The 26,326-nt window shown below is 39.1% G+C and overlaps 8 protein-coding genes across 8 annotated transcripts; 4 read left to right on the plus strand and 4 right to left on the minus strand.

Annotated features, from left to right (window-relative positions):
* Positions 1-3,581: 3,581 nt before the first annotated feature.
* BCR41DRAFT_311358 (hypothetical protein) lies at positions 3,582-3,860 on the minus strand (the record flags this gene model as incomplete). The annotated part of the gene is made up of 1 exon (XM_022021031.1): positions 3,582-3,860. A coding segment is annotated over one exon (279 nt), but the record flags the coding sequence as incomplete, so codon positions are not given.
* A 1,929-nt stretch (positions 3,861-5,789) lies between these two features.
* On the plus strand, positions 5,790-6,056 carry BCR41DRAFT_311381 (hypothetical protein; the record flags this gene model as incomplete). Its single annotated transcript, XM_022021032.1, has 1 exon — positions 5,790-6,056. A coding segment is annotated over one exon (267 nt), but the record flags the coding sequence as incomplete, so codon positions are not given.
* A 1,926-nt stretch (positions 6,057-7,982) lies between these two features.
* On the minus strand, positions 7,983-10,491 carry BCR41DRAFT_389090 (DExH-box splicing factor binding site-domain-containing protein). The gene is made up of 5 exons (XM_022028086.1): positions 10,421-10,491; positions 9,737-10,264; positions 9,195-9,583; positions 8,850-9,057; positions 7,983-8,684 (listed from the first exon to the last, which is right to left on the minus strand). The coding sequence occupies exons 2-5, from the start codon at positions 10,045-10,047 to the stop codon at positions 8,069-8,071; spliced, it is 1,524 nt and encodes a 507-aa protein (XP_021877666.1). The 5' UTR covers positions 10,048-10,264; positions 10,421-10,491; the 3' UTR covers positions 7,983-8,068.
* On the plus strand, positions 10,152-11,040 carry BCR41DRAFT_360608 (transcription factor e(y)2-domain-containing protein). The gene is made up of 4 exons (XM_022025396.1): positions 10,152-10,264; positions 10,421-10,491; positions 10,618-10,689; positions 10,847-11,040. The coding sequence occupies exons 1-4, from the start codon at positions 10,191-10,193 to the stop codon at positions 10,915-10,917; spliced, it is 288 nt and encodes a 95-aa protein (XP_021877667.1). The 5' UTR covers positions 10,152-10,190; the 3' UTR covers positions 10,918-11,040.
* Positions 11,041-12,403: 1,363 nt separating this feature from the next.
* On the plus strand, positions 12,404-13,966 carry BCR41DRAFT_360610 (fatty acid elongase). The gene is made up of 2 exons (XM_022025397.1): positions 12,404-12,821; positions 13,330-13,966. The coding sequence occupies exons 1-2, from the start codon at positions 12,504-12,506 to the stop codon at positions 13,828-13,830; spliced, it is 819 nt and encodes a 272-aa protein (XP_021877668.1). The 5' UTR covers positions 12,404-12,503; the 3' UTR covers positions 13,831-13,966.
* Positions 13,967-14,123: 157 nt separating this feature from the next.
* BCR41DRAFT_399944 (Golgi transport complex subunit 5-domain-containing protein) lies at positions 14,124-16,427 on the minus strand (the record flags this gene model as incomplete). Its single annotated transcript, XM_022029107.1, has 8 exons — positions 14,124-14,211; positions 14,328-14,448; positions 14,575-14,734; positions 14,843-14,994; positions 15,223-15,507; positions 15,618-15,930; positions 16,086-16,237; positions 16,391-16,427. 8 exons carry the CDS (start codon positions 16,425-16,427, stop codon positions 14,124-14,126), a joined length of 1,308 nt encoding a protein of 435 aa, XP_021877669.1.
* Positions 16,428-17,637: 1,210 nt separating this feature from the next.
* On the plus strand, positions 17,638-21,133 carry BCR41DRAFT_424994 (mitochondrial distribution and morphology proteins-domain-containing protein). The gene is made up of 5 exons (XM_022030516.1): positions 17,638-17,833; positions 17,965-18,893; positions 19,096-19,473; positions 19,614-20,683; positions 20,800-21,133. Exons 1-5 carry the CDS (start codon positions 17,697-17,699, stop codon positions 21,031-21,033), a joined length of 2,748 nt encoding a protein of 915 aa, XP_021877670.1. The 5' UTR covers positions 17,638-17,696; the 3' UTR covers positions 21,034-21,133.
* A 332-nt stretch (positions 21,134-21,465) lies between these two features.
* BCR41DRAFT_340574 (Fcf1-domain-containing protein) lies at positions 21,466-22,837 on the minus strand (the record flags this gene model as incomplete). The annotated part of the gene is made up of 4 exons (XM_022022199.1): positions 22,666-22,837; positions 22,365-22,454; positions 21,807-22,178; positions 21,466-21,722 (listed from the first exon to the last, which is right to left on the minus strand). Exons 1-4 carry the CDS (start codon positions 22,751-22,753, stop codon positions 21,466-21,468), a joined length of 807 nt encoding a protein of 268 aa, XP_021877671.1. The 5' UTR covers positions 22,754-22,837.
* Between the last annotated feature and the right edge of the window lie 3,489 nt (positions 22,838-26,326).

A 26,326-nucleotide genomic window follows, 5' to 3' on the forward strand; every position in this document is an offset into this window, starting at 1 on the left:
ATGTGATCACAGGATACGATGATTGCTCGTTTTGGTAAATGCTCGTTTTGGTTAGACTTACCTTTTCAAACATAAAGATTCAGAGTACGGAACGTATTCACAGCAGCATTGACAGATATTATATTGACCATCTCAAAATATTTAAAAATGAATGAGTCAAATCATTAAGAATACCAGATGCGCACGAACCAAGCTCAATAGGGTGTGGCAAACCCCTCTTACACTATAAAATTGATCGCTTCAATTCCTCACTTTTACTCACTTCTACTGTTGTCTCTACTCTACTCTGCTTCCACAGTTTTTAATCCTCTTTTTGAACATTATTCGAAACAAATACCCACCCTTCCTTGAACAACAAAATATGATAAGAGTTCTGCAAGGAAGGACTCATTGATGGGACATCAAGGGAAGAGTTGCGGAACGTATCCCACGAATGAGAAGCACCAACTCTATACCTGACATGGTTCACTCCCCGGCAAGGGTGATGTAGCGTCTGGATTCTTATGTCCTTACCATTTGTATTATATTTTCTTATTTCACTTTTATTTATATCTCTTGGCTCAGTAACGAATTAAAAATTAAAATAAAAAAAAAAAAAGATGAATGACACGAAATCATCCAGGCTTCCAGTTGCCTCAAAGACTTCTCTGTCTTGAAATGCGGCATATATACATCATAACCACAAGCAATCCCAAATACTATTAAAGTCTGCAGTTATAATGATGATTATTGCGGTTTGAATTAATTCAGTGCCCTGAAAGATTATTTTACGCATGTAATGGATTACAGGCAAAAGCCTCACATTTTTGTTGGGGTATCCTAACTATTTATTAAGGGTATGAGACGTCCATTAGATTAGAGTCCTCGTCAAAAATTGAATAAAATATCCTCCGTTTTTAGACAGAAAATGAAACCTACATGTAAATATCTTTTTTTAAGATTTTAATTCAAATTGAATATTTTAAAATATATTAGTCGACGACTTTTTGGCAAGGACTAACAAATATTCACTTGCTCAACAACATGGCCAGACATATTCTTTCCATAAGTGCCATTCAGCGGATGCACTTTCTTGCGTTTATTCGAACGTCTATAATTTCTACTAAGCCCGTGGCCTTTGAATGTGTTCTCATAATTTGCCCTGATGCAACGCCTGTTTGCACCACAGAACATCTCAGCAGGAGGTGTTTTCCTACAGTCTTCCAAAATAATCCTTGAGCCATAGAACGTGACTGTAACCCTAAAACATTCGTGAAGTACGACTTGAAGCTCTAAAAGTAGAGTGTCGTAACACTGCTATTTTTACTCCACAGGCTGAAATATGCGTACCTGCATTGCTTACGTACATTGCATCAACGCTCACCAACGGGCTAGAACCAAACTCGGGATTTTACCAAGTCGCACCAGTGTACTATACAACTCTGGGCACACTTTCGATTATGTTGGCTGGTTGCCTTACTCATCTTCCTCTTCTCACCCGACATTTCCCCTCTGTCAGCCAATTTAGAATAAACATTTTGTATTGTGGTGAATCAGGCTGACGAGTGCTATGCAAGAAAAATGTATTGGAGGTGATTGCCTCACATGTCATTTTTTTTTAGAGTTTGGCGAAGAAATTTTAGTGTACAGTCATGAAAAATAGGGAAGCAAAGTATTCAAAAATATATTTGAACCTTTTCCGACAAACAAACCACCGCATGGTTGTAACAAGTCCGGATCGTCAGTAGCACCCAGGAAGGCTCTGGGAACTCTCTGTAAATAATTAAATGCATTGCCGCTCTTTGATATTGCTGTGTATCACTCCTTTTGTCTGGTCTCATATCATCTTCACAGCCCTCATCACTTTCATGATATGGGAACTATAGTCGGCTTCTTAGGAAATAGTTCTCGCGACTATGTCATCACAAAGCTCAACAGGAATCTCTTGAATAGCTTATTTCCCAGGGAATTTCAATGATGCGATGAATGTTGGCATGGCAGAAATATATGTTTTACATTCAAGTTAAAGTGGTTTAAATATATTTTGAATTGGAAAAATACTTTGCTTCCGAGTGATTTCCTAAAAGTAAACCGTGGTCTGCATTGTGACAAAATTGTTTTATCTTGCATAGAACAAGCGGGCATCTACCCCATACCAAACATAGCCCAGCGAAAATGAATGCTCACACATTTTACTAACTACATCTCATTTACTTGGCATCACAGCCATTTTGTCCACGCCGGATGCTTGGAAACTCCAGAGCTAGACGAGATGGCCGATGCGAAAAAACCTTAAGAGACATAGCCTAGTCAAAGCAGGATATCGCTCACCTAGGCTATAGCTACGGTATGAACCCCTTTTTCCAAAATCCTAATGAGCCATTGTAAATCGTATTTTTTCGATTTTACCACCGTTGGATTCAGAATTGGAAAAATACATATCTCCTGAGGGCTCCATGGGCTTCAAGTATGTTTATACCGCGCTCCATCCTTTTTGTCAACTTGATTAAAAGCTATATTGAAATGGCTGTCTAGATTAGTCACATGATGTTTACTCTTCATACTCACGGCTATCATCTTTTGTCAGAAAGTGCTATAGCTGCTTGGAGAAATTGTGCTTCGGCGACCGCTACCAGTTCCATGTAGAGCCGGTCCAATTGGACTTAAAACGAGCTACTTTACAAAATATTGCGCGTCTTTTTTTGATTGCTCAATAAATTACAACCAGCAAGAGCCACTGTACACAATGGGATTCAAAACTGATATTTTGCGGGAAGAATAAATTCGCCACATCAAATACACCAGCTCGAGAGCAGATATATTTTCAAATAAGCTGTCGCATTTGTCTTCTTTTTTTTATTTATTTTCTTATAACTATTCTCCCTGGATATTCACATCCAGTTTGAAGAAGGGGTAGGATCCTCATTTTTTTTTTTTTTTTTTTTTTGGGTTGAGTGAAATCCGCCATATGTGGAGTCGCATTTCTGATGTATCAATGGCTTATTTGTTGGATGCCTTTTTAGAAATAGGCGGCTATTTTTTGGCCAAATGTTCAATTTTGAAACCCCCAAATGAATCAATCGAATCGTACTCACTAACTTTTGCCCACACTCTCATTTTCCTGATCACAGCTGTCCTCAGGCATACTGAAATAACCATTGAAGGCCATGTTGCTGATATTGCCAACGTCTTGGTTCCCTTCATGGCAGAGAATCTTCCCCAGACCGTATTAGAAAGCCTTTCTACTAATCTTAGAAGAAGGAAAGTGGTTCCTTCAATGAACAAGCAACGATAATCCAAACTGCATTAATTTGATTTCCTTAACAGTGGTCCTTGTAAAAATCTGAATTTATATGTGCTGTTTGTCAAGGCGGAGGATTTTTGAGGCGCCGAAGGCTTTGGTGATTTGCACAACATCATTTATTCACCAGAAACGAGGGAAGCTGGTCACATCCAGGCAAATATGAAGTAAAAAGCATGTCTTTATTCTTTTTTTTATTTTCTATTGCTGAGTCAAAGGTAAATAAAAAAGAACAAAAATTATATAATCCAGATGCCTGTCGGATTTCGGACTTGTATCGCCAGGCATGGAGCGAGGCATGTCAGGTATAGAATTGGTGCTTCTCATTCGTGCGATACGTTCCGCAACTCTTCCCTTGATGTCTCATCAATGAGTCCTTCCTTGTAAACCCCTTCATACAATACTCGCAGACATACATTTTGGTTCTAGGAGAATGAGTTTTCTTATGCCGTTCAAGGTCAGCGCTCCTTAGGAACCTTCTATTGCAGCTTTCTACCTCACAAAAGTATTTCTTTTCCTCTGGAGAATGAGTTCTGATATGTGCCCTGAGATTGGAAGCATTGGTTGCCGTCGTAGCACAAATATGGCAGACATATTTGGATGATTTGGCCAAAGTTGTTGCGGTCTGTGGGCAAGAGAGTAGGGAGAGAGATGAGAAAGGAGAAGACGAAGAGGACGTAGGGAAATTAGATGAGGGCAATGGGAAGGGGAAGAGGAAGGGGAAGGGGGAGAAGAAGGATAACAGAAGTAGAAAGGTGTGCAAGCTAGGTCGTATGGCTTAGACAATAAACGATCGGAGGAGGAGGGCACAAATTCCAAGGATGCTTCCTGAATCGAGAGAACGTTTCTTCCTTGATCACAACTGGATACAAAATGGACTACACTATTTAGCGGGAGGTCATACTTTTCCTAATAGAGAAAATAGAATATTCAGAGCGTCAATTCTCCTGACTAGACTATATGTCTGAAATTCATTAAGAAACAGATTATTGGCCTTTTTATTTTTCAATTATTACTGGGGTATTGAAAGGGATAGCAGTATATTGGTGTAGATATTGCTGCTGATGCTCCTGGCTTAATGGAATTGGACAGCTTGCATTGACAGCGACCGGACGAGTATCGATCAATGCGTCTGGTGTATCTTGGTGAAACTCCAAACTTTGGCTAGACCGAGGCTCTATACCAGATAAGAAGTCTACATCGAAGTCTTCTGGCTCTTCTGGCTCTTCTGGCTCTTCTGGCGGACTCGGTGGTATTGACCAGAGACATGGTTTTATACTTTGGTGAAGTATCTCCATTATTTTAAAGGTTCAATGGCTCAATGAAGGGCAAAGAACTATAGAAGTATGTAGTATTGGTTACGCTGAAAACGAGAAGGGGTTGAAAGGAGTGCTCTGGATTTTGGGAAAGGGAAAGCATTGTTTTGAAGGGTCAAGAGTTCAAAAAGAGGGCAAAAAATTATGGAGTAGATAGATAGTATTGATGATGTTGAAAATGAGAAGACTTGAAAGAAGAAGCAATAAATTTCATATTTCTAAAAGCTATGCATGTGAGGGTTAGATGTGGATGTGCCACAAAAGTTAAAACCCAGCATGCATAAACTGGCCTTTAGATCTGCAGTGGCATGAGGGAATAAACGACGAGCATTTGCAATGTGCTATGTGCTGATTGAGCCAAACGTTGTATGACGATGGTTACAGTTACAGTTCGAGAACCTTGTCCTGCAGGACTACAAAATGAATTGCTTCTGATGATCTTTTAGCTCAACAATTCCTCACTTTTACTCACTTCTACTGTTGTCTCTACTCTACTCTGCTTCCACAGTTTTTTATCCTCTTTTTGAACATTATTCGAAACAAATACCCACCCTTCCTTGAACAACAAAATATGATATCGCCAAGTCCCCCAAATGAGTCTGAAGGCACTGCTACAGAGATCTGGTCTGGAGTTGAGTATGAAAACTCCGATATAGATTGCTGTTCTGAAGCTAATCTACTGATGGGCCAAGACTTGCAATCCGACCAACATACATCAGACTCATGGATCGATAATCGTCCGATAGTCGATCTAAACTGGTCAGTTCTATTAGCCCAGGAGAACCAGCAGGAACATCTATACCCAATTAGCGTCATCCGTTCCAATACTCCTGTAGTAAGTAGGAACAAAAGGCTCAAGCCTCAGACATATAGTGTAACCAGGAAACTATACACACCATTAACAGTTTTTCTATAAGGAATGTGATGGCTGTACACCAAATAGTTCAATCCCTTTTGTACTCTGTTGTGACCAAGAACGATCCTCGGCCTTAGTAGTCTCCACCCCTAATCAACCATTGTGTGACCCGTACGACCTAGAGACGTCCGTGATTGTCGATACTCAGCTAGTTTGTAAACCCTCCCACTCCTTCTCCTATCCCTCTCCGCCTTCCTCTCCCCCTCTCTTATTGTCCTCTTCCCCACAGACCGCAACAACCTCTTTGACCAAATCATCCAAATATGTCTGCCATATTTGTACTATGACAGCAACCAATGCTTCCAATCTCAGTGCACATATCAGAACTCATTCTCCAGACGAAAAGAAATACTTCTGTGAGGTAGAAGGCTGCAATAGAAGGTTCCTGAGGAACGCTGACCTTGAACGACATAAGAAAAAACATTCCCCTGGAACCGAAATGAATGTCTGTGAGTATTGTATGAAGAGTTTTACAAGGAAGGACTCATTGAAGAGACATCGAGACAATACTTGCAGGGCTCTCCCTATGAATGAGGAACGCTAACTCTATACCCAACATAATCTGGCGATACAGGTCCGAAATCTGACAAGGCTGGTCTCGTATCTGGGTTGCCGTAATTTTTTTTTTCTTTGATCCCTTGGCTCAGTAATAAAAATTACTAAAAAAAATAAAGACATTCTTTTACTCCACATTTGCTGGACATGACCTACTACTCTCGTTCCTGGTGAGTAAATGAGGTGGTACAAAAATTACATGTAAGAGCTGAATTCACAGAAGCCTTTAGTGCCTAGAAACTTCTCTTTCTTGACAAGCAGCATACATTCATCATCAAAAACAAGAATTTTACAAGCACCAAATAGATGGTTAATGAAATTGGGTTATTGTTGCATGTAGATTGAGAGAGTCCCTTTTTTTCTAAGATAAGTAGGAAGTATTTCCAAAGCCAATCTAAGTAGGGGATTCCTTGCTACAAAGGAAACCGAGATGTTGGCAATTACAGGAACATTATCATCTTTAAACAGTCCATTCCTTTGCGGAAGAAGGATTACAAATTACTTTCCTGCCAATTGTTTTGTTTGCACCCTGACTCGTTGGTCTGTGCATGAAGCTCTGATTTTTTCATTTTTATCCTTGCATGATTGTCTCAAAAACTATTCTTTACTTCTGTACACATCAATGAAAAGTATCATAAAATTTTTAAATTGACTTTCCTAAAAGTTTTATTCTAAAATGATGAAATACAAGTGCCCATCTCATTCTTATAGCCGGTACAGACGCTTACCGGGCCCTTCACGGTTCTCGGGATCTTCCGTTTGATCTCAGAACCGTCATCAGTGCTTTCCCAGACTTGCTTGAGGTCCTCGACACCGAATGCATTCTGGCCTCTTGCATTTCAGTGCTTGAATTGCCACAGCTAGATCCTCGTCAGCAACTGGTGAACCTTCAATTTCGTTAGGGCCTGTAGCCTTCTCTCTTCCCCCATATTCATTTGTTGTGGCTCTTCTTCATCCAACCCCTGTTTGTCCTCATTTTATACTACTCTGAAGTTCCAGTTGTTCATTGTAGGAACCTCAGCGATTAGATGTTCAAAATATGCCTCTCCTTGCTGTTTGTATCGGTTGTGTCGAGTGTATTGAAAAAGTCAACGACTTTTTTTGTGTAAATATACAAATGATGCATACCATATAAGGATATCATGTGAGAATATATGTATATTTGTATGTGGCTATATTTCATCGTTTTAGAATAGAACTTTTAAGGAGGTCAATTTAAAGTGCCATAAAAATATGTTTCGACCGTATATGAATATCCCTCTCTCTCTCTTTTTTTTTTTTTTTTTTTTTTTTTTTCATGAACTTCCAGCTGCGGTTACGTTGCTTCTCTCTATCACTGCACTCCAATTCTTAGGCAACAAACTGGACTATTACCTGGCCTCAGCATCACAATCGCTCATAAAGAAGAGTGCTTCTCACACAAGAACCTGGGTATAGGCATTAATCACACTACACACCTCATGTAGGCTCTATCAAGGGCAAGTTCGGCCATGGATCGGCTTCCAGGCTTGGACGGAAACTTTGCTTGCTCACGGAGCTATATGGATGAAGATCACTACAAATCTGGCTGTAGGAACAGATGATGCAGTGATGGTGACATTTATTGAGTGATAGCGACGAGAACCGATATCTCACCTTTATAATCACTGTCCAATACGGCAGTATTGTAAGCATTTTTTTTTTTTTTTTTTTTTGTATCTAAAGTCTACGAAAAGAGATACCCTTCTCTCTTTTTTTTTAAAAAACAGCAATGTATTAATGTCAAAGAAATAAGGGGCACCTTTGACGCTCAGCCAATAAAACTCCTCTCGTTCGTTCATTTATAACTGCGTTTTTTTTAAAAAAAAAGTAGCCACGTTACACAGCTGTTGTTACACACCATGAACGAATTGAACAATTATGTATTAAAAGGATGCGCTGTCTGAAATTTTTATTATATGTATGTTATTATTTTTTGAATCTTTTCTTAAATAAAGCAGTTTAGCGGTAGTGCCAGCCGCCTCAAATTCTCCTTTTATACTTCTCCTTTGCTCTTTCTCTTTCTCCTTCTCTTTCTCTTTCTCGTACCCGATCCTGATCCCGTTTACGAGCGTCATCTCGATCATTGCGGTTATCACAACTGCCCCCACTGTCTCTAGGATCACGTCTTGAATCTCTCTCACGATCACGGTCTCGATCTCTTTCTCTGTCACGGTCTCTAGTACGATCTCTGCCGCTGTCTCTGTTACGATCTCTGTCACGGTCTCTGTCACGATCTCTGTCACGGTCTCTGTCACGATCTCTGTCACGGTCCCTGTCTCTATCTCTGCTGTCTCTTTCTATGCTGTCTCTACTCTCTTCGCCATCACGTCTATACCTATTGTCTACACTCTCTTTATCTTCACGCCTACTTGTTCTTGTATCAAGAGAATCTCTTGCGTCTCTGTTGCCCTTAGGATCCCTCTGAGCATTTTGTGACCCATAGCTGCCAGATCGTCCCGTAGTATGCCTCTCAGGCACCTTGATAGTCTGTGGAATGCGTGATTCGCCAGGCTTGATATACTTTTTGGTAATCGGCTCTGGTTCTTTAGGCTTGGCTCCTAGTCCAAGTAGCGCTGGTCGTCGATTGTACTCAATCCTATGTGAAACAAACATGAAATGAAAGATCAATCAATCAATGTCCATTTTATACTCGTTATTCATCTTTCCTCAAAGTGAAGGGAAACAAAAGGAAAACAAGGGATAATTTGAGCTATACAGTTTTTTTTTTTAAAAAATAAATAAATAAATATCCAATACTTACGCTTCAGATCCTTTCATGTCACCATTCCACCCCATGCCACGCAGTAATGCTGCGCCAAACTCCTCCACAGGAACTTTTTCATAGTCTTCTAATGTTGCCTCGTCAGGGAGATCTTCTAGATTCTTTTGGAAAGCTTCTGTGTCGTCGATGTTTTCCTGTCCACCGATGGTTAGCTTTCGAATCTCCTCTGAATTCTCGTCGGATACGGCTAGTTGAAGTGAAGGAGATAACATAAAAGAAATGAAAAACAAAAAATAACGATTTAGATGACCGGATCAATCTTTGAAAAGTCTTGATAAAAAAAAAAAAAAAAAAAAAAGATAAAGATCGACTTGCTATTGATACCTTCCAAGATTTTCCTTGTTGCAGCTTCTTCCAATGTCTCTTCCCTTGGCTCCATGACTACATCTTTTGTCATCTCCAGCGTTGTAGTCGATGTTGTAGTTGTAGTTGTAGTTGTAGTTGTAGTTGCAGTTGTAGTTGTACTTGAATTAACATCGCCAGCTCCAGAACCGGAACTACTTGTATCGTTCGAACTATGCTCTATTCTGGCTCGCTTTGTGATCTGTAGTCCATATTTAATTTCCTTGACTGGTTCCTCAACAATTTCATTACTATGTTTGCCGGCCTCGCCTGGCATATATATTTTTTTTCTCTTTTCCAATACTTTTTGCCGCCAATCTGCATCTTCCAGAGGGATCACCAATGGCTTCGCTTCTTCTTCTGGCACAAGACTAGCAAATCAGTCATACAGTCAACAGTGGAATGGTTCGTTAATTTAGTTGCTTTGAAATGCAGCTCAACACCGATCTATATATTCACTCGTAAAAATAATATAGAGAGATCATACAGGATGTGTCGCTTAGAAGCGTAAGTTGGCCAATTACCTCTTAATTTTGTTTTCATCAAACCCAACGATAAGTTCGTCCTTTGGTTTGTCGGCTTTATCATCTTGATGTGCACCAAACGCTGATACTGTTCTCTTATTAACTAGAGGCGCCTTCTTTCCTTTGCCCATGACGCCAAATGATAGTTTGACAGGACCCGATGTTGATGATTTCCCATCACCATTAGCTGCTGGCAATGGCCCTGAGGGGGATCCCTCTGCAGACATGATGTATACGGATGGTGTATGTGTATAAGAGGAGAAAGGCGTTGTGAATAAGTTAATGTAAACACCATCAATTGAAACATGCATTCAATTAGTTTTTTTTAAGCTCCATTGCTGAAACTTTAATTTCAAGCCACCATGTAACATCTCGACGCTTGACCGAAGTCTTTTTTTTTTAACTTTCATTCTTCACAACAAGGCGCAGACGTTTAACAACTTATACAGCTACAATGAGTTCAGTAACAAGCGACCATCTACGATCTAATTTGCATAGAGAACTTGTCGAGTCTGGAAAACGAGATCAGTAAGCATTTTACAAGAGTCATTTTGTGGAAGCAAAGAAGAAGAAAAGAGATGAAAAGGAAACATGTACATGCTATTTCCCCATTGACATGACCAACATCTTTTTTTTTTTTTTTTTTTTTTTATCAATGTACAATAATGTGAACATTTTATTTAGACTTGTGGAACTCTTGCGTGCAAAATTGATTGATTCTGGTTGGCGTGACGACTTGAAGGCTTATACGAGAGGTAATTTTCTTTTACCTTCATTCAATATGACAGTCAAACAGACATAATCAACTGAGCATTAGGGGCAAGGAAGGCTTCGAAGAAGTATGCTTACATTTTCTTTTATTGATATCTTGGGCTTAATAGAAAAGATACAATCCAAAGATTCCTCAATGACTGTGGATGAGATCATCAAGGAGGTGAGCCCATACGCCCGAGGTAAAATGAACAAAAGATAAAAAAGGAAAAAAAAAAAACAGATTACCTATAGCAAAAACAGCATCTACAGACAGTAACATTCGTTATCAATTAATCACAGAATGTTACGCTCACTCTTGTTTTTTCCCCCTTTTTTTTTAAAAAAAAAAATTAACAGCTACTATTCCTGACAAAATCAAAACGGAATTATTAACCCAGATCAGCGCCTTTGTCGAAGAGAATCTTTAAGAAGTCGCAAAAGAAAAAGAAAAAAGAAAAGTTAATATTCTATCTCTTTCTTGACGACTCTTTCCCTGTGACTTTACACCATTGCAGTAACCTGAAGAAGCGTAGTATTTAAACAAAAAAAAAAAAAAAAAAAAGATAGTTGTATATTATATAAATTAAAACAAAGAAATTTTCTGTCCTTGGAATCTCAAACTACAATGCCATTGACTTTATCATCTAACCACCCTCACTGCAGTGAATCAAAGAATACTGACAATTATTCCCTCAATGGCTATAAAAAAAAAGTTGGGAAGCTCCATTGTTGTCCAATCAGATTGCGACTCTTTATTTTTGTGCAACAAGTAAAAAGGAACGCGTCGTATCTCCTACAAAACACGTACACAAATCTGTACGTGAATATAGACCATCTTTTTTATTTCCTCTCCCCAACAAATTAAAATCTTTAAAATCGGGGAATATAAATTTTTTTTTTTAATAGACACAGCTATGATGTGAAGAGTCGATGACAAAGCCGAATTACTCTTAAACAGCTTGTTCTAGGTCCGCACCGATCTCCTTCTTTCTTTAGTAAGGTATCTGTTTATATATACATGACCATTTGCCCTGTCTTGAACAATTTAGGGAATAGATACTCCCCACATTTTTTTTTCTCAATTGCTCAGGAGAAAAACCTTTATGGAACAGCAAATCCATGGTCTCCCCGACGTTCGTTAGCTCGGTCTTTACAGATAATTATATGTTAACAATGTTTTTCTGGGGGCTTCTGTTGCATGTGTCAAATGTTAAACAGCCATCGTCATTCATGACATGAGATACAGTGAGCTATGCATGATGGTAGTCTGATCCAGCATTGTAGTCAAGGCGATCCTTAGTTTGACCACAACCTAGGGGTGTTACAGAGATGGCTTTGAGTAGTAATAATAACAATAGGCTCGACATGCCAAAAAAAAAAAAAAAAAAAAAAAAAAAAAAAAAGGGTGATGATGAAAAGGTAGATGAAGTGAAAGAGAGGAGAGGATAATGATAGTAAAGATCAAAAAGAAAAGAGAAAGAAACATCTGTTGGAAGCAAAGATGCTTCAGCAAGGTCATTTACGGTGCAAGTAATGGAGTATGTATCAACTGACAAGGCCCACCCATTTCGCCCAAATAACAACGACAATGGCAAACAAGCATGAAAAAGGGGGGGCTCAGTATTTTATAATTCATACATGTTTATACTTATTATACTTTTAACATGGACGTAAACACTCGGGCCAGCTTAGACTGTCCCAACAAGCCAATGCTGACTCCAGTGTATCGGGCCTTATTAATTATTATTTTATTTTTATTTTTTCTAGTGACCCAAAAAATGAAAGAAGCCATGTCTGATATTATTTTCTTTGCTTTTCTTGCCCTGTCCCCACTAAAATAGAACCTCTGCATTCTTTTTTTTAGTATTTATCTCCCTCCTTCTCTCTTTCTTTTTACTTCTTTTTTTTTTTTTTTTTTTTTTGCATTCTACACACATTCTCTTTCCTTTCATTTCTCTTATTTCTTTTTCTAATAGCATTGCATTTCGCATATACTGCGTTACATATCAACACAATGAAGTCAGCACCAATGCCAGCTGGGATCCCTTTCCCTGAATACTATGACTTCTTCATGGACTGGAAGACGCCATTAGCCATTGCTGCTACCTACGCAATCTGCGTCAGCTTGTTCAACCCCAAAGTCGGCAAGGTCTCTCGCGTGGTTGCTAAATCCACCAATGCTAAGCCTACCGACAAGACAGAGTCCAGCGCTGCCATGACCGCCTTTGTCTTTGTTCACAATCTGCTCTTATGTATCTACTCTGCCATCACCTTCTACAACATGTTTCCTGCGATGATCAACAACTTTAGAACACATAGTCTTCATGATGCTGTAAGTTGTAATTTTTTTTTTTTTTTTTTTTTTTTTTGCTTTGAAGTGTGAAAATGATCGGTTTGATCAAATAAGGTTATGTAAGATTTGGAATGATTACATGGGACGTTGTATTCATGTGAAGGAAAGGGTGGCATAAAACGATTTTAAACAGCAAAGCAGTTCCGATCATGGGTGCTTTCCGTTGTTTCAGAAAGATATTTGGATAATAGATCTTCTCTGCTTGTCGCGTCCTTAATGAATGCAAAGCAACAAATTCATTCAAGGGAATGTTTACAAGATTTTTTTTTTTTTTTTTTTTTTTTTTTTGATGGGGAGGGGGAATGGAATGGTGGGCACAGCTTTTATTTTGCTTATCGTGCGTTGATTCTTTCTTCCCTCCTCATTGGACAACTATTTCGTGGTTACATGGATTAAAAAAAAAAATAAAAATAAAAAAAAAAAACTGGGCTGAGTTGTAGTAACCATTTCAAAATGTATTTATTTATTTATTTTTGCATTTTAATAGTACTGCGACACCGACAAAAGCCTCTGGAACAATGCTCTCGGTTACTGGGGCTACCTCTTCTATCTCTCAAAGTTCTACGAAGTCATTGATACTATCATCATCATCCTCAAGGGACGCCGCTCATCACTCCTCCAGACCTACCACCATGCTGGCGCCATGATCACCATGTGGTCAGGCATTAACTACCAGGCAACACCCATCTGGATCTTTGTAGTCTTCAACTCCTTCATCCACACTGTTATGTACTGCTACTATGCCTGCACTTCCATCGGTATTCACCCTCCAGGCAAGAAGTACCTCACCTCAATGCAGATCACTCAATTCTTGATCGGAACTCCCCTCGCCATGTCTTACCTCCTCGTCCCTAGATGTGTCACCACCCCTGGCGCTCAAATGGCTGTCTGGATCAACGTTGGTTATCTTTTCCCTCTTACTTATCTCTTTGTCGACTTTGCCAAGCGTACCTATTCCAAGCGTACTACTCTGAAGAAGGTCGACTAAAGCGGAGAAAAAAAAGGGAAAAAAAAAAAACCACCCTCTCCTCTCTTCTTTTTCTAAATCATACCAACTTGCATCAATACCTTTTTCCATATCATCCATATAACATGTATCAAGCCTGGCTTTCTTTTACCCTTCCTTTTTTTTTTTTCTTGTGTAAAAAATAAATATGACTCATTGCAATATAAACTTATGGAGCATTAAGAGTAATTATATTAGATGGATCTTTTTCTTTTTCTTTTTCTTTTTCTTTTGGTCTGCCATTTATTATTATGTAGATTATTTTTAAACAAGCACTAACGTTGGCTGCCTCTTTGTGCTGTCTTTGTCTTGTATGCCATCTCAAAAGATGATATTGCTCGTAACATGAGGACCACTTCAGGGCTGAAAGAAGAAAAAAGAAAAGCAGGATGAGCATCAGGAAAAGTGCAACACAGTAACGAAAATGCCCTTCCTACCTGTCTCGGATAAAGTTTTTTTTTTTTTTTATTTTTTTTTACCTTTGTACATCTTCAGATGTTGCATTAGCACTGTGAACTGATACTCGAGAAAAGAATTCATGCAGTAGATTAAGCAACCGAGGAAATCCATCAATGAACGCCTGCTGTAAGAACTGAGAAGCTGTAAAAGAGAAAACCAAGTAAAAAAAAAAAAAAAAAAAAAAAGAGGGTCAGTCAGACAGGGGTAATAAAGTCGATTTTTCCACAAAGAAAAAAATTAGAGGCCACTTCATAATGCCCACTTTACATCTTGCTGCAGCTTTAAGTTCTTGCTCCAGATGCATTGACAAAGATTGCCAAAACCGATGGACCATATTACCATCCATACTATTGGATACAATATCCAGGAACGAGTTTTGAGTCAAAGGGTCCCTCTTCCATGAGAGAACCCGTTCCAACAAGTAAATCTAAAAAGATAAAAAAACAAAAAAAAAAAATATCTGCAATGGTTAGAAACCCTTCCTAACAGTATATATATATATATATATAAAGCCTTCCAAACTAATTCATATTACCTTGATGCATCCTTCATACATCTCATCCATAAGTTTTTCCATCCGCTTCCATAAAATCGATGTCCAAAGTGGAGCTGCTCCTACGCTCGGCTCTCCGTTGTTACGTCGCACACCGCCTCCTACAAATCCCGAAGATATACTAATTCCTGACTCTACACGGGCGATCATAATATATACAAATACATATTTCCAAGAAAAAAAATAAAATAAAATAAAATAAAATAAAATAAAAAAGTGATATTGAGTTTATGAGTAAACTTGTTTGATTTACTCAGCATAAGGCTAATACAGAACAAGAACAAGAACGAGAAAAAGAGCGACGATGCGTGTGTCTGGATAGATAGTAGCGATGATACCATTGTATGGTATATATGTATTACCTTTGGCCTCCTTCTGTATGGATTGGATGTCGACTGTCTGTTTGATCTGTGAATGCATACGATTGGACAAGAGCGAAGCCATGGCCACAATCTTTAGATCCAATCTTTTGAGTGAATAAAAGACTTGTAGTGCTGACCCCACTTGAGCTTGGTTCTGTGAATCCATTCCATTCTGAAGCATCCTATCAGCTGATTCAATAATCCTTGTGCGAACAAGTTCCAACTTTTTGACTTCAGCGTCCACTACATGAATACCTTCCAGATCAGATTCCTGAAGAAGTGTATCTTTGAAAAGAAAAATAAACGAAAAGAAACTCAAGTCCTTTAGAACCTTTTTTTTTTTTTTTTTTTTTTTTTTTTTTTTTAAAAAAAAAAAAAAGCTGCAGGGACCATACCAACTTCGCTTAATGTCATTGCTGCTTTTGTCAGTTCCAGATCTCCCAAATCTCCTCCGGGCATTTGCAACTCTAAACGCCTGATTAAATACAAAAACCGCAAGACTCTCCTCAACATCTCTGAGGTGACCTGTAAACGTTCAAGTTGAATCGTATAGGTTTGGATCTGTTCGAAGGGTATCTTGATTTTAGTGGAAAGTCGCTCCATGGAAGCACTGACTGCCTTAAGTCCTGTTTTCACAGTCTTGAGGACTGCCTCCAATTCCCGAATCCCTGCTGCTTGACTCAATAAGTCATTATAATGTGTAGTTACCTAATAATATCAACGGTTTCCATCCAAAAAAAAAAAAAAAAAAAAAAAAAAAACCAAAGGCTTAGATCCAGAAACTGATGAAAACCGATAAATGCTGGATGGCTGCGTTTTTTTTTTTGTTTGTTTCGTTTTTTGCTTGTCCTTTTCAGACTTACTTGATCATGTAATTGCTTGTTGAGACTATCAATACTGAATGAAAGACTTGAGAGTGATGTGGCGATATCGAGCTCTCCTTTTGCAGATTGATGAATGATAGAGTTGGCATGAGTGTTGGGATCAAACTGGTCTACTAAGAAAGAGTCATAATCTATTCATTTGAAATATAAAGCGAGAGGTTTTGTCAGCAATAATACTATGGTCACCCCTCTCCTCCTCCTTTTACTTCCTCCGCCTCAAACTCAGATGAAGTGAGAAGTTTCCCAAGGAAAACAATAAAGTCATTTTAAAAAAAAAAAAATACCAATGTAAGAGTCTAGTTCAGATACAGCTTCTGTCATGGTCGTCAATGTTTATTCCTTTCCTGTTTAGTCCCGACTGTTTCTAATGACCTGTTTTCTTTTTTTCATGAGGTGGAGAATTACTACTCATGCCATGGCGCAACATGGGGGAACCCATGTTGTGGCTGGGATTTTGTCAAAAGCCACGTCAGGAACAGAAAGACCTGCTATACATTTCTACATTTTTCACATACAGACATACAGCACAATATGCCCACAAGCACACATAAAGCGCAGCTTCTTCCTCTGCAACTGCAGACAATAATGCTACTGTCTCGTCGATCATACACGTCTCTCCTACTGAGTGGGGCCCTCATCTTTTCCTTAAGTCGGACTAGGTTCGGCATTTGAAAAGGCCCAATCCCTTATCAGCAGATTATCAGGATTGGGATTAGGCAGAGAAAAAACCATGAAGGGAGAGGAAAAACTATCTCGGCTCGCTCAGGAGTTGAAAGAACTCACTTTGGGACGGGACGAAGAGCCGATGTGATTTTGAAACTAGCAGAGTTCGAGTCAGGCTCCAACAATAAGATCGAGTGGCCGCGAATCCTCGAGAAAGAGATAGATCTTTTGCTAGATGGCGCAGAACTCCGATCACCTAAAGATGGCAAAGATCCGGGCTGGCGTCGAAAGAAGGCCCGAGTGGCCGTAGATGCAACAGAGAGCAAATGAATAAACTGTGTTGTCGATAATAATAAAATTAAAAGTAAGGTATGTTAGAATGTTTTCGAATGACTGATGGGTTACTGCGAAGCGGGCTATTAAGAACATGGAATTGCTAAAGCAAAGGCACTTGCAAACCAAGTTTGAGCTACAGTTTGTATACTGAATTGAAGTGCTTGCACACTTGTCCTCAAATAAAGAGATTGCAGGGCAATAGATACAAGATCATTAGAAAAAGATCATGGGTCAAATACAAAGTGGAGCAGAGTATAATAAAAGTTACAAGGTGATTAAATAAAAGTGACTTGTTATATCTCATGAAGGTATTAATCATATTCACCGATATGAGTGAATGATTGAGACCGTTGAAATCAAGAGGCGTTGGTGGCCAACTTTAATGGCAATGGGTGCCGCTAATCATTCATAGGAGGGTACACGTGACTGGTGCAATCCCTCGAACAGTCCCTCTCCACCTCGAAAAGGAAACTTAATAAGAAATGGCTCTCTGTCAATCTTTTAAAGTTCGCATTCACCTTCTTTTTTCGATCAAATCAATCGGAGGATCACTTTTGACAGCCTTTCTTCTTGTTACCTCCCAACATAACCATGCAGGCAAGCTGTCTGGCACAACGGGGTCTGATGAACCCACGGATCACCAGTGGAAGGAGCCTCGTCTGCCACCATGCCTTTTCTGCTCAGAGGACCAGATCCATTCTTCTGAGCAAGAAACCATTAACTCATAGGTAAAACAATTACTCTTTAGGGTTTAGGTCATGTTTCGCTCTTTCTCCTAGGGTCACTGTAATGCTAATCTGGAAGTCTGTTGCTCCTTCTCTTTTCTTTTCTTTTCTTTTCTTTTCTTTTTCTTTTTAAGCAGTCCATATACTCGCTTATTCTCTTCTATCACCGCATTTGGTCGACCTTCCAAACGTCAGCTTCTTTGCAGATTGGCCCCGGGCTTATGGATGTATAATAACGGTGGTCTCTATGGAAGTGAGGCTGCTGTTGCTGTTAATCAAACCACGCAACATATGATTATGAATCGATGCGGGACTGCTACTGCTTCTGCTGGCCTCAGTTCGACTGCGTTTGTAGGTGCAACGGGCAGTGCAACAATAGAGTCAAAAGGCGCATGTGAGTTGATAGGTCGTCTGAGCCAACGAATGGTCAGAGGTACAGCACAGATCGTATCAAAGCCTCAGCCCTGGAAGAGAACAAAAGAGACTACGACTTTGTTGGATATGGAAATTCATAGCTTCTCCAATTTACATTCACGCTCTCGACAACACCAAAACTTAAAAGGGCTACAATCCTCTTTTGGACATGCTTCAGACACAATGATAGGAACAGGATCAGCATCAGCACCAGCATCAATATGTGTTAGGTCAGCCCACCCAATTGCAATGACACGTACCAGTTTTGCACCCTCCTCAATCTCTCGTACTCATCATGCTGTTAAAAGCAAAAATCAAGGGATCAGGCGCTACTATATGTCAGATACACTGAGGGGAAATTCAGACTCTGCTTCCCGACAGAATGCATTGGTCAAATACACACCCCCTGTGGTTGGGCCTTTGGATCGTGTTGGACGAGCCAAGCTGCTTTCTGCAGCCCCTAATTTTCTAGAACGTCTCAAGATTCGTTTAAAGCTACTGCTGATGCGTCAAATCCGACCATGGCGTGTGGACGACTTCATTGCAGTGTTTTCATGGGCCTTCCTGGCGAATGTGGCATTTGTGCTGTTGGGCACGACTACTTTCTTTAGCTTGTTGCTTGCTGCAGCGAATAGCTTACAATTCCAAGGTAAAAGAAAAATGAGAGATTTGTTGATATTCGTGTTTGTTTTCATCATGCTGTCATCATTTTCGGAATCTATCACTCGACCAATTCGTGGGCAAACCAATTGAATTTTATTTAAAAATGCACGTCACAAGATGTGGTCTGTGTGTTATTTTTACTTTTATCATTAATCTAATACATATCTTTGAATTTCCTCTCTCTGCAGGATTTGTGGCATCCAAGATTAGCGATTATCTTACAGCATCAACGGGAGTCAAAGTCAAGTTTGAAGCTGCTATTGTCCCCAATTGGAAGGATGGGCGTATCACTCTCCGGAACGTAGTCATGTCAAAACGAGCAGAACAACCCAATAAGGATAATCTATTAAGTCACAAAGGAGAAGATCATTCAGGCCATGGACATGAGCACGATCATGATGGGACGGACGAGCATGCTCAAATAACTGAAGAGGACGTCGATACGAACTTTACCATGTTTGATGTGACCATCGATCAAATTGATGTCACACTCTCTGCTAAACGATGGCTTGACGGCAAAGGGCTGATCGAAGATGCCTCCATCAAGGGTGTTCGTGGAGTCATTGGTAATACATTAAAGGCTTTTGGGGCAAGGGAACTGGCGGGGTTCAAATCAATGCCTTTTTATATTTTTTAATCCTTATTGTACTAACTGGGTTCATGTACCTCATATCCATTTATGACTACCATTTTTAATTGTCAATAGATCGCACTCATGTTTGGTGGGATCCTGATGTCGAATACATCCCAGAGCTATCTAGGAGAAAACATGTCCCTGGAGACTTTGAACTCGAATCACTTCAGCTTGAGGATATGCTTGTGACGGTTCTTCAGCCAGATAACTTCCGTCCCTATACTGTGTCGATATACTCTGCTCAGTTTCCAAAGTTTCGGAAGCAATGGCTATTTTACGACTTGTTATGTGCAGAGTCCATGGTTGGCATGTTTGATGGCTGCCTCTTTAGCTGCTACACTGCACAGCGTGAGAGCACTGACAACCAGACTGATGCTAAATGGAAAAGGTCAACTCGATTTAAAATTGATGATGTCAAAATCGATCATTTGAACGCTGGGGTGGAAGGGCCCTTTGGATGGATTTATTCTGGCACTGTAGACATCACCTGTGATGTAAAGATTCCAAATGAACCGAGAGAGGATGCACTGCGCAAGCTAGTGAATGATATTGTCGATAAGATTGATGAAGTGGTTGATTTTGCACCACTTCCAGTTGTCTTTGGGACGGGCGCCGTCGGCGGAAAAGAAATTGTGATGTATCCAAACCGTGCTGCTGCTGCCTTGCATGAAAAGATGATGGAGGAAGAAGAAGAGCAGCGGCGACTAGCTCAGCAGCAACAACAAATCCTCCAACGGCAACAGCAGCAGCAGCAGCAACAACAACGACAGCACGGACAGAATTCTGAGCATAAACAAGAGCATATGAGGCTACATCAAGAAAACCGGTATCAATATTGGCAACAGCAACAGCAAATTGAGCAGCAGCTTCGGCAATTCCAACAGCAGCAAGAGCAACAGCATCAGCAACAAATGTCCAAATTCAACACACCAACTTCAAGAGCCAGTTTTGTAAGATCATCCAAGAAAAAGCCTGCACTGGTGATGGATTTTGAATTTCGTTTCAATGATACCAAGGCGTCTATCCCTTTGAAAACAGAGAGTTTGTCCTATTTGTCCAACGCCGCTATCCGTCCTATTGTTGCGTTCATGAACAGTAACCGCACAGTTACACCTATCCGATGCCGTGTCGAAATGGACTTGGTGTGTTTTTTTTCTTTTCTTTTCTTTTCTTTTTTTTTTTTTTGAGAAAAAATTTTGGCAACAGAAATATCATACCAGAAACTAATACTAATTATTTTTTTATTCTTCATTATTAGTCTGAATTCGATGGCTCATGGACAATCTATGACTCTAATTTGATGACAAATCTGTCGACAGAACTTGGTAAAGCATGGGTTAGCCTTGTAGCGAATGAGCGAGAACGAAATCGCAAGTTGAAGAGGGTTGGTCTTTGGGGTCTTCAGTCGATGACCCGTAATATTGTTAACGTGTACGACTATGCGCGAGGTAGCAGAGGGTTCTGGCATTACATTGGCACACACACCGTATAACACATGATTAAGCAAGCAAGCCAAACCCAGCAGCGGATAAAATTCATCTTTACGCTTCCCAACGCCCGTCGGGACCGTTAACCAGCTAACTATTGCCTCTTACTTTTTTTTTTTTTTCTTTTTTTTTTCTTTTCTTTTCTTTTTCTTTTATATATTTCCTGCTTATATAATCAAATTCCTCGTTGTACATTACATACCCGATCATAGAGAGTGTTCTTTTTCTTTTTTCTTTTCATTTTTTTTTTTTTTTTTTTTTTATATCTGTTTGTAGCATTGCGCTTTTTTGCATTATCGTATTTCATTAGAGACATGATTTAAGAGAAAAATAACATTTTTTTTTTCCTTCAGAATAAATGATCCACTAAATAATCAATTTGATTTTTTTTGTTTGCTTTGTTTATAGATATATATAAAAAATCCGCAACTTCTAAACTATGACGACTCGGATCCCGCCGGCGTTGTAGTATTGGTTGTGGCAGAAGCATCAGCAGTAGCAGTAGACTTTGACTTTCTCCTCCTTCTTGTCTTTTTCTTCTCTACTCCTGCATCCGCTTCAGACTCTGCTCCTCGCTTTTTGATAGAAGTTGTAGTCGAAGTAATGGTAGTAGTGGGCTCTGGTTTTTTCTTTTTCTTCTTAATCGACAATGGATTTGGTTCCTTGGGACCCATTTTCTTTTTCAAAAGTTTAGCTTTTTTCAGTTCTAGTTTCTCTTTCTTTGATTGCTTTCGTTCCTCAATCTTCTTGATCAGTTTAGGATCAAGTGAGACTTTACCCAATGCAGAGACCTTGAGGCCCTTTAAAGTTTGTAATTCCTTTGATTTAGCATGGGTCTTGTCGGTTTCGATTTTTTTACAGGTTTTCAAACTTGCCTCTGAGGGGGGTTCTAAGATGAGGTTGGATCGATGGATATAAAGCAAAGGTACCCCTGGAACTTGAGCTAATTGAACTCGAAGTCGTTTGGATTGAGAGGCAACGACGTAATTATGGGGGTTGGTATCGGCGATGATTTGAGAGATACAAATGGATTCCTCGACAGGATCTTGATGCTTGCAACGACGTTTCTCAAATCGTTTGGAGGCAATGAAGGCACCAGATGCCTCTTCACCACGAGATTTGAGTTGTGCCATGGTACATGGTGTCACCACTTGTTAACCACGCCCATTCCATTCCCAAAGAAGAAGAAGAAGAAGAAGAAAGAGAAAAGAAAAAGAAAAGAGAAAGAAAAGAAAAAGGAAAAAAGTACAAGATTAGAAGGGAAAGAAAGTTTTGATCCGACCGGGACAAAAAAAAAAAAAAAAAAAAAAAGCCAGAGGGTTTTTATAGCACTTACTTTGTTTTGAAGCGTCACAGAGAACATTGGGGATCATCACCCTGAGATCCATTCTTTGATCCAATGCTGCTTGAATAAAATCCGCATCCACTATCCGAATTTCATTTTAAAAGCAGAAATTGTATTCCAATCGTTAGAGTAAGCTTCTTTTTCTTTTTCTTTTTTCTTTTGTAGTCTGAAAAGGCGTATTTCTTCGGTTCCTCAGCTCCTTCCAGTCCTGCTCAGTCCAGTTCAGTCTAGGTCAGCTCCATTTTCTATAAATCCTTGCTAAAAAAAAAAAAAAAAAAAAAAAAGAGCTTACCAAGAACCTGATATGGTTTGTGGAATTTAAATGTCTGGCAGTACATGTTCATGTACCGCTTGTAATCCTTATGCCGTTTGATTCTCATGGTGTCGAGTTTGTTGTTGCTGTTCCGTAATGCTAATTAAGAAGACAAGAGTATAGGAATGTCCATGAACCAATGAACCATGAGCCTTTTTTTTTTTTTTTTTTTTTTTTTTTTGGTGTGTGTGTGTTTATGTTTTATTTAAGGAGACGGTCACGAAAATTTCAATTGCATAGAAAAACCTAGAAAAAGGCTTCACACTCAGTTTTTTACGAAACGCGCCTCCTCCACGCCTGGATAAACTGATTTTCATGATCATTCGTCGGTGTTTTACAATGAGGAAAGAAGAAAAAGAGAGATAGAGAGTGAATCTATGAATTGCTATCATGTTTCACTAACATATACATGTAAACCAATTTTTTTGTTTATTGCGCGAGCGTGTGCTTTTTTTTTTTTTTTTTTTTTATCGACCGTACACAAATGAATGTGGACATGGCTCACAACATCAACATTTATATAAGAGGTGAAGCTGCAGTTTCAACGCATAACTTTAGCTCCACAGCGATGAGGAAAAGAAGAAAAAAAAAAAAAAAAAAAAAAAGATGTCGAACTCAAAAAGAAACAAGAGAAAGCACTGTTTAATTTTGTTTTCAACCATGAAGATACGACACATTGTCCACGATAATGATGTGATATTCCTTGGGGTATTGGGAAAGGGTGAGTCAGCAATTACTCTACCGTCTACGTTGCAAATTTCATATCTTGATATGGGATATGCACGTTCCAGAGGTGGAGGAAATGTAGGCAAAGCGAATTACGACTCAAGAACTAAAAGAAACTTATCATCGATAAATCAGCCATGCACTCCCAGCAGAGAGAACCAATGCAGGCGTTATTGAAGAGTGCAGAGGAAGTGAACCGCTTTCCCGAATACTGGAAAGCTGGCATAGCGAGAATAAAATATATATATATATATATATATTATATATATATCCTACCATTTGTTGCTGCTGCTGTTACTCTTACTATTGCTGTAGATATACATTGAAACTTATAATCCTTTGAAGAGGGTGCTCCAGACGTCTTGCTCTTTTGAATAAAAAAAAAGTTACTGCTACGAGAAGAAGTTTATATTTTTCAACTACAGTATTCTAGTATGGATTGGTCAGTAACTTGGTCATAGGATAACTAGCACGGCCACAAATATCCTTGACAGCGATTAAGCATGGTTAGATATAAACTGTGTATGCAGAGGCCGCTTGTTGCTGCATATAGGGGATGCTGGGAGTCTTAGACACTACAAAGCAAATAATCATTTAGGATCTATAGATCTATAACCACAGCAAAGTACGTACAATAGGCAATAGGCAAGTAGCAAACTTGTAAGAGAAAGAAGGAATAGCCCATTTCGATTAACCCTTGTGAGCCAGCATGGAAAGAGGACCATGGCCCAGAATATACTTTTTTTTGTATCAAACCGATTCCTCTGGCGATCAATTCAATCAGAACATGTTTTGTTTGTGTGTGACCAAATGAAGAGAGAGCTATAGACCATGTACATGTACATTTTACGCCCATATGTCCATGGTTCCAGATCAACGATAGGATGCCATGGCACATTAAGTCCTGGTGTTCCTGGCGCAGAGCATGTATAAATGAATCTGTGTATCTCTTATTGAGTAATTATATATATATAAAGAGCATGACCCTGAAGAAAGCTAATTGCGCCGTTCTTCCTCGTAAATGAATAACTCAATCGTCTCCTCTTTTGGCCTTTTTTTTTTCTTCTAAATGTATATATATATATATATAATATATATATACGTATAATCATTAGATGGGCACCCTGGCTCTCAAGAAATTGATGGATGGTTTTCCATGGAACCGTTATTTGTTTGTTCTTGAATGGATTAAAATTCAAAGATTTGAAATAAATAAATAAACAATAATAAAAATAAAATGCACACGGTGCCTTATGCAGCAACCCGTTATAAGAGATGGTCCATAGAAAACAATAAAATATTGAATGAATGTAGTCGCGTTTTTTATATATATATATATTATATATATATATATATATATATATATTTTTATTGTGAATGATGAGTGATAAGTGGTGAAAAAAGAATTGCAAGTTGTGGATGCAAGGGTGCACAGAAGTGTAAGACAACTCTGCGCTAGCCAGTAGGATCGCCATCCGTGTTCCTCGACCGTTATGAACAATTATTTATTAAACAAGCAAAGTGAGGTGTGGTTAAATTGAGCAAAAAGTTATATTACAGTTTGATATGCATGAACGACAATAGACAATATACATGTACATGTATATTATATTAACATAGTACTAATAAGTCCCTATTTCTATCGCAAAGGCTACAAGGCAATAGATAGATGGATGAGGAATAGATAGAACGAGAGAAAAAGAGAGGAAAGAGAAGAGAAGATGGAGTGAGGAGAAGAGAAAGTAAAGATCAATGTCTTAAAGTAACAGTTCACTCTCTTTTAATAATATCATCCAATTAAAGAAAGCAATGCCAAATTAACCGTAAATGTTAATTTTCATGTTCCCATGCAAACATGTGTGCAAAACTTTACTTTTCTATTCGTGAACATTTGATTATCGATATGAATACAAAGAAGAAAGGAAAGAGGGGAAGAAGGAGGTTCCCATGAGCGAGGCTGCGGAACGAATGATCTGATTGATCAATGAAAAAGACGGAAAAGGATATGTTTATGTGTTTAGGTTATTAATGGAAATCTTGAATTCATTTATGGCCTAGAACTCTTCCCTTTCCCTTTCCCTTTCCCTTTTTGCGATAGAGGTTTCTATTGAATACTGGACTACATGTTATTGATGGCGATGTAAGGTTTGCAAATTCACAGATGTAATGCAAGGTTGGCGTGCGCTCTCTCTCTTCCCTCCACTGCCCACGGTGTGGCGTGCGACAACTCCAGCACAAACTCTGTTTTATATTACACATGCCTTTGCAGCACACAGTTCAATTCCTGCGTCATTTTCTCAGAGGGCTTCTAGGGGAACCTTCTTTTCATTGGATCAAAGGCACGCAACGAGCGTGTGTCCTTTAAAAGAGCCCTGACCCGTTATGAGCCCTGCTTGATATTTCTTTTACCTCTTTCTTGTGAGCACTTTCCATTTCCTGCACTCACTTTCTCTCTACATGCAGTTTTTGTCAGGCAAAACAAGGGCTCAATAAGTAATGATACATGCACATGTTGATATATATATATTTACATGGAAGTGGACCCTCTTCATTATCAAACTAGACATCCTCTCCGCTCTTCTTTTACTTTCCAATCTCCTTCTTTCATTCGCCTCATCGTTGTGTTGGCTCACATTTTTTACTGCACGTACATGCTCCGTGTGTACATCCATCAGGGTTCCCATGATGCATTGTCCGAAGGCGTATCTAGAAGCAATTCTTCAAGAAAGAAAAAAAAAAAAAAAAAAAACAGGCCAAGGGTCTAGGGTCTAGGGTCTAGTACTTGCAAAAAAAAAAAAAAAAAAAAAAACTGTGGGGGTAAGGAAAGAAAGAGAGCAAAAAATCTTTCCTGGATTAAGATCGATTGGACAATCGGATGAATAGTCGGCCGCTGATTTGTTTCACTACATACACT

Source organism: Lobosporangium transversale (assembly GCF_002105155.1).
Source record: "Lobosporangium transversale strain NRRL 3116 chromosome Unknown BCR41scaffold_44, whole genome shotgun sequence".
Taxonomy (NCBI): Eukaryota; Fungi; Mortierellomycota; class Mortierellomycetes; order Mortierellales; family Mortierellaceae; genus Lobosporangium; species Lobosporangium transversale.

Excerpts from the sequence above, each read along its gene's own strand:
- BCR41DRAFT_389090 (XM_022028086.1), bottom strand. The coding sequence starts at position 10,047 with ATGCATGTTTCAATTGATGGTGTTTACATTAACTTATTCACAACGCCT. Across the intron at positions 9,584-9,736 it reads GATGAAAACAAAATTAAGAG|TCTTGTGCCAGAAGAAGAAG; the intron begins GTAATTGGCCAA and ends CTGATTTGCTAG. Across the intron at positions 9,058-9,194 it reads AACAAGGAAAATCTTGGAAG|CCGTATCCGACGAGAATTCA; the intron begins GTATCAATAGCA and ends CACTTCAACTAG.
- BCR41DRAFT_360608 (XM_022025396.1), top strand. The coding sequence starts at position 10,191 with ATGAGTTCAGTAACAAGCGACCATCTACGATCTAATTTGCATAGAGAA. Across the intron at positions 10,492-10,617 it reads CTTGAAGGCTTATACGAGAG|AAAAGATACAATCCAAAGAT; the intron begins GTAATTTTCTTT and ends TGGGCTTAATAG. Across the intron at positions 10,690-10,846 it reads GGTGAGCCCATACGCCCGAG|CTACTATTCCTGACAAAATC; the intron begins GTAAAATGAACA and ends AAAAATTAACAG.
- BCR41DRAFT_360610 (XM_022025397.1), top strand. The coding sequence starts at position 12,504 with ATGAAGTCAGCACCAATGCCAGCTGGGATCCCTTTCCCTGAATACTAT. Across the intron at positions 12,822-13,329 it reads CACATAGTCTTCATGATGCT|TACTGCGACACCGACAAAAG; the intron begins GTAAGTTGTAAT and ends GCATTTTAATAG.
- BCR41DRAFT_424994 (XM_022030516.1), top strand. The coding sequence starts at position 17,697 with ATGCAGGCAAGCTGTCTGGCACAACGGGGTCTGATGAACCCACGGATC. Across the intron at positions 17,834-17,964 it reads AAGAAACCATTAACTCATAG|CAGTCCATATACTCGCTTAT; the intron begins GTAAAACAATTA and ends TTTCTTTTTAAG. Across the intron at positions 18,894-19,095 it reads GAATAGCTTACAATTCCAAG|GATTTGTGGCATCCAAGATT; the intron begins GTAAAAGAAAAA and ends CTCTCTCTGCAG.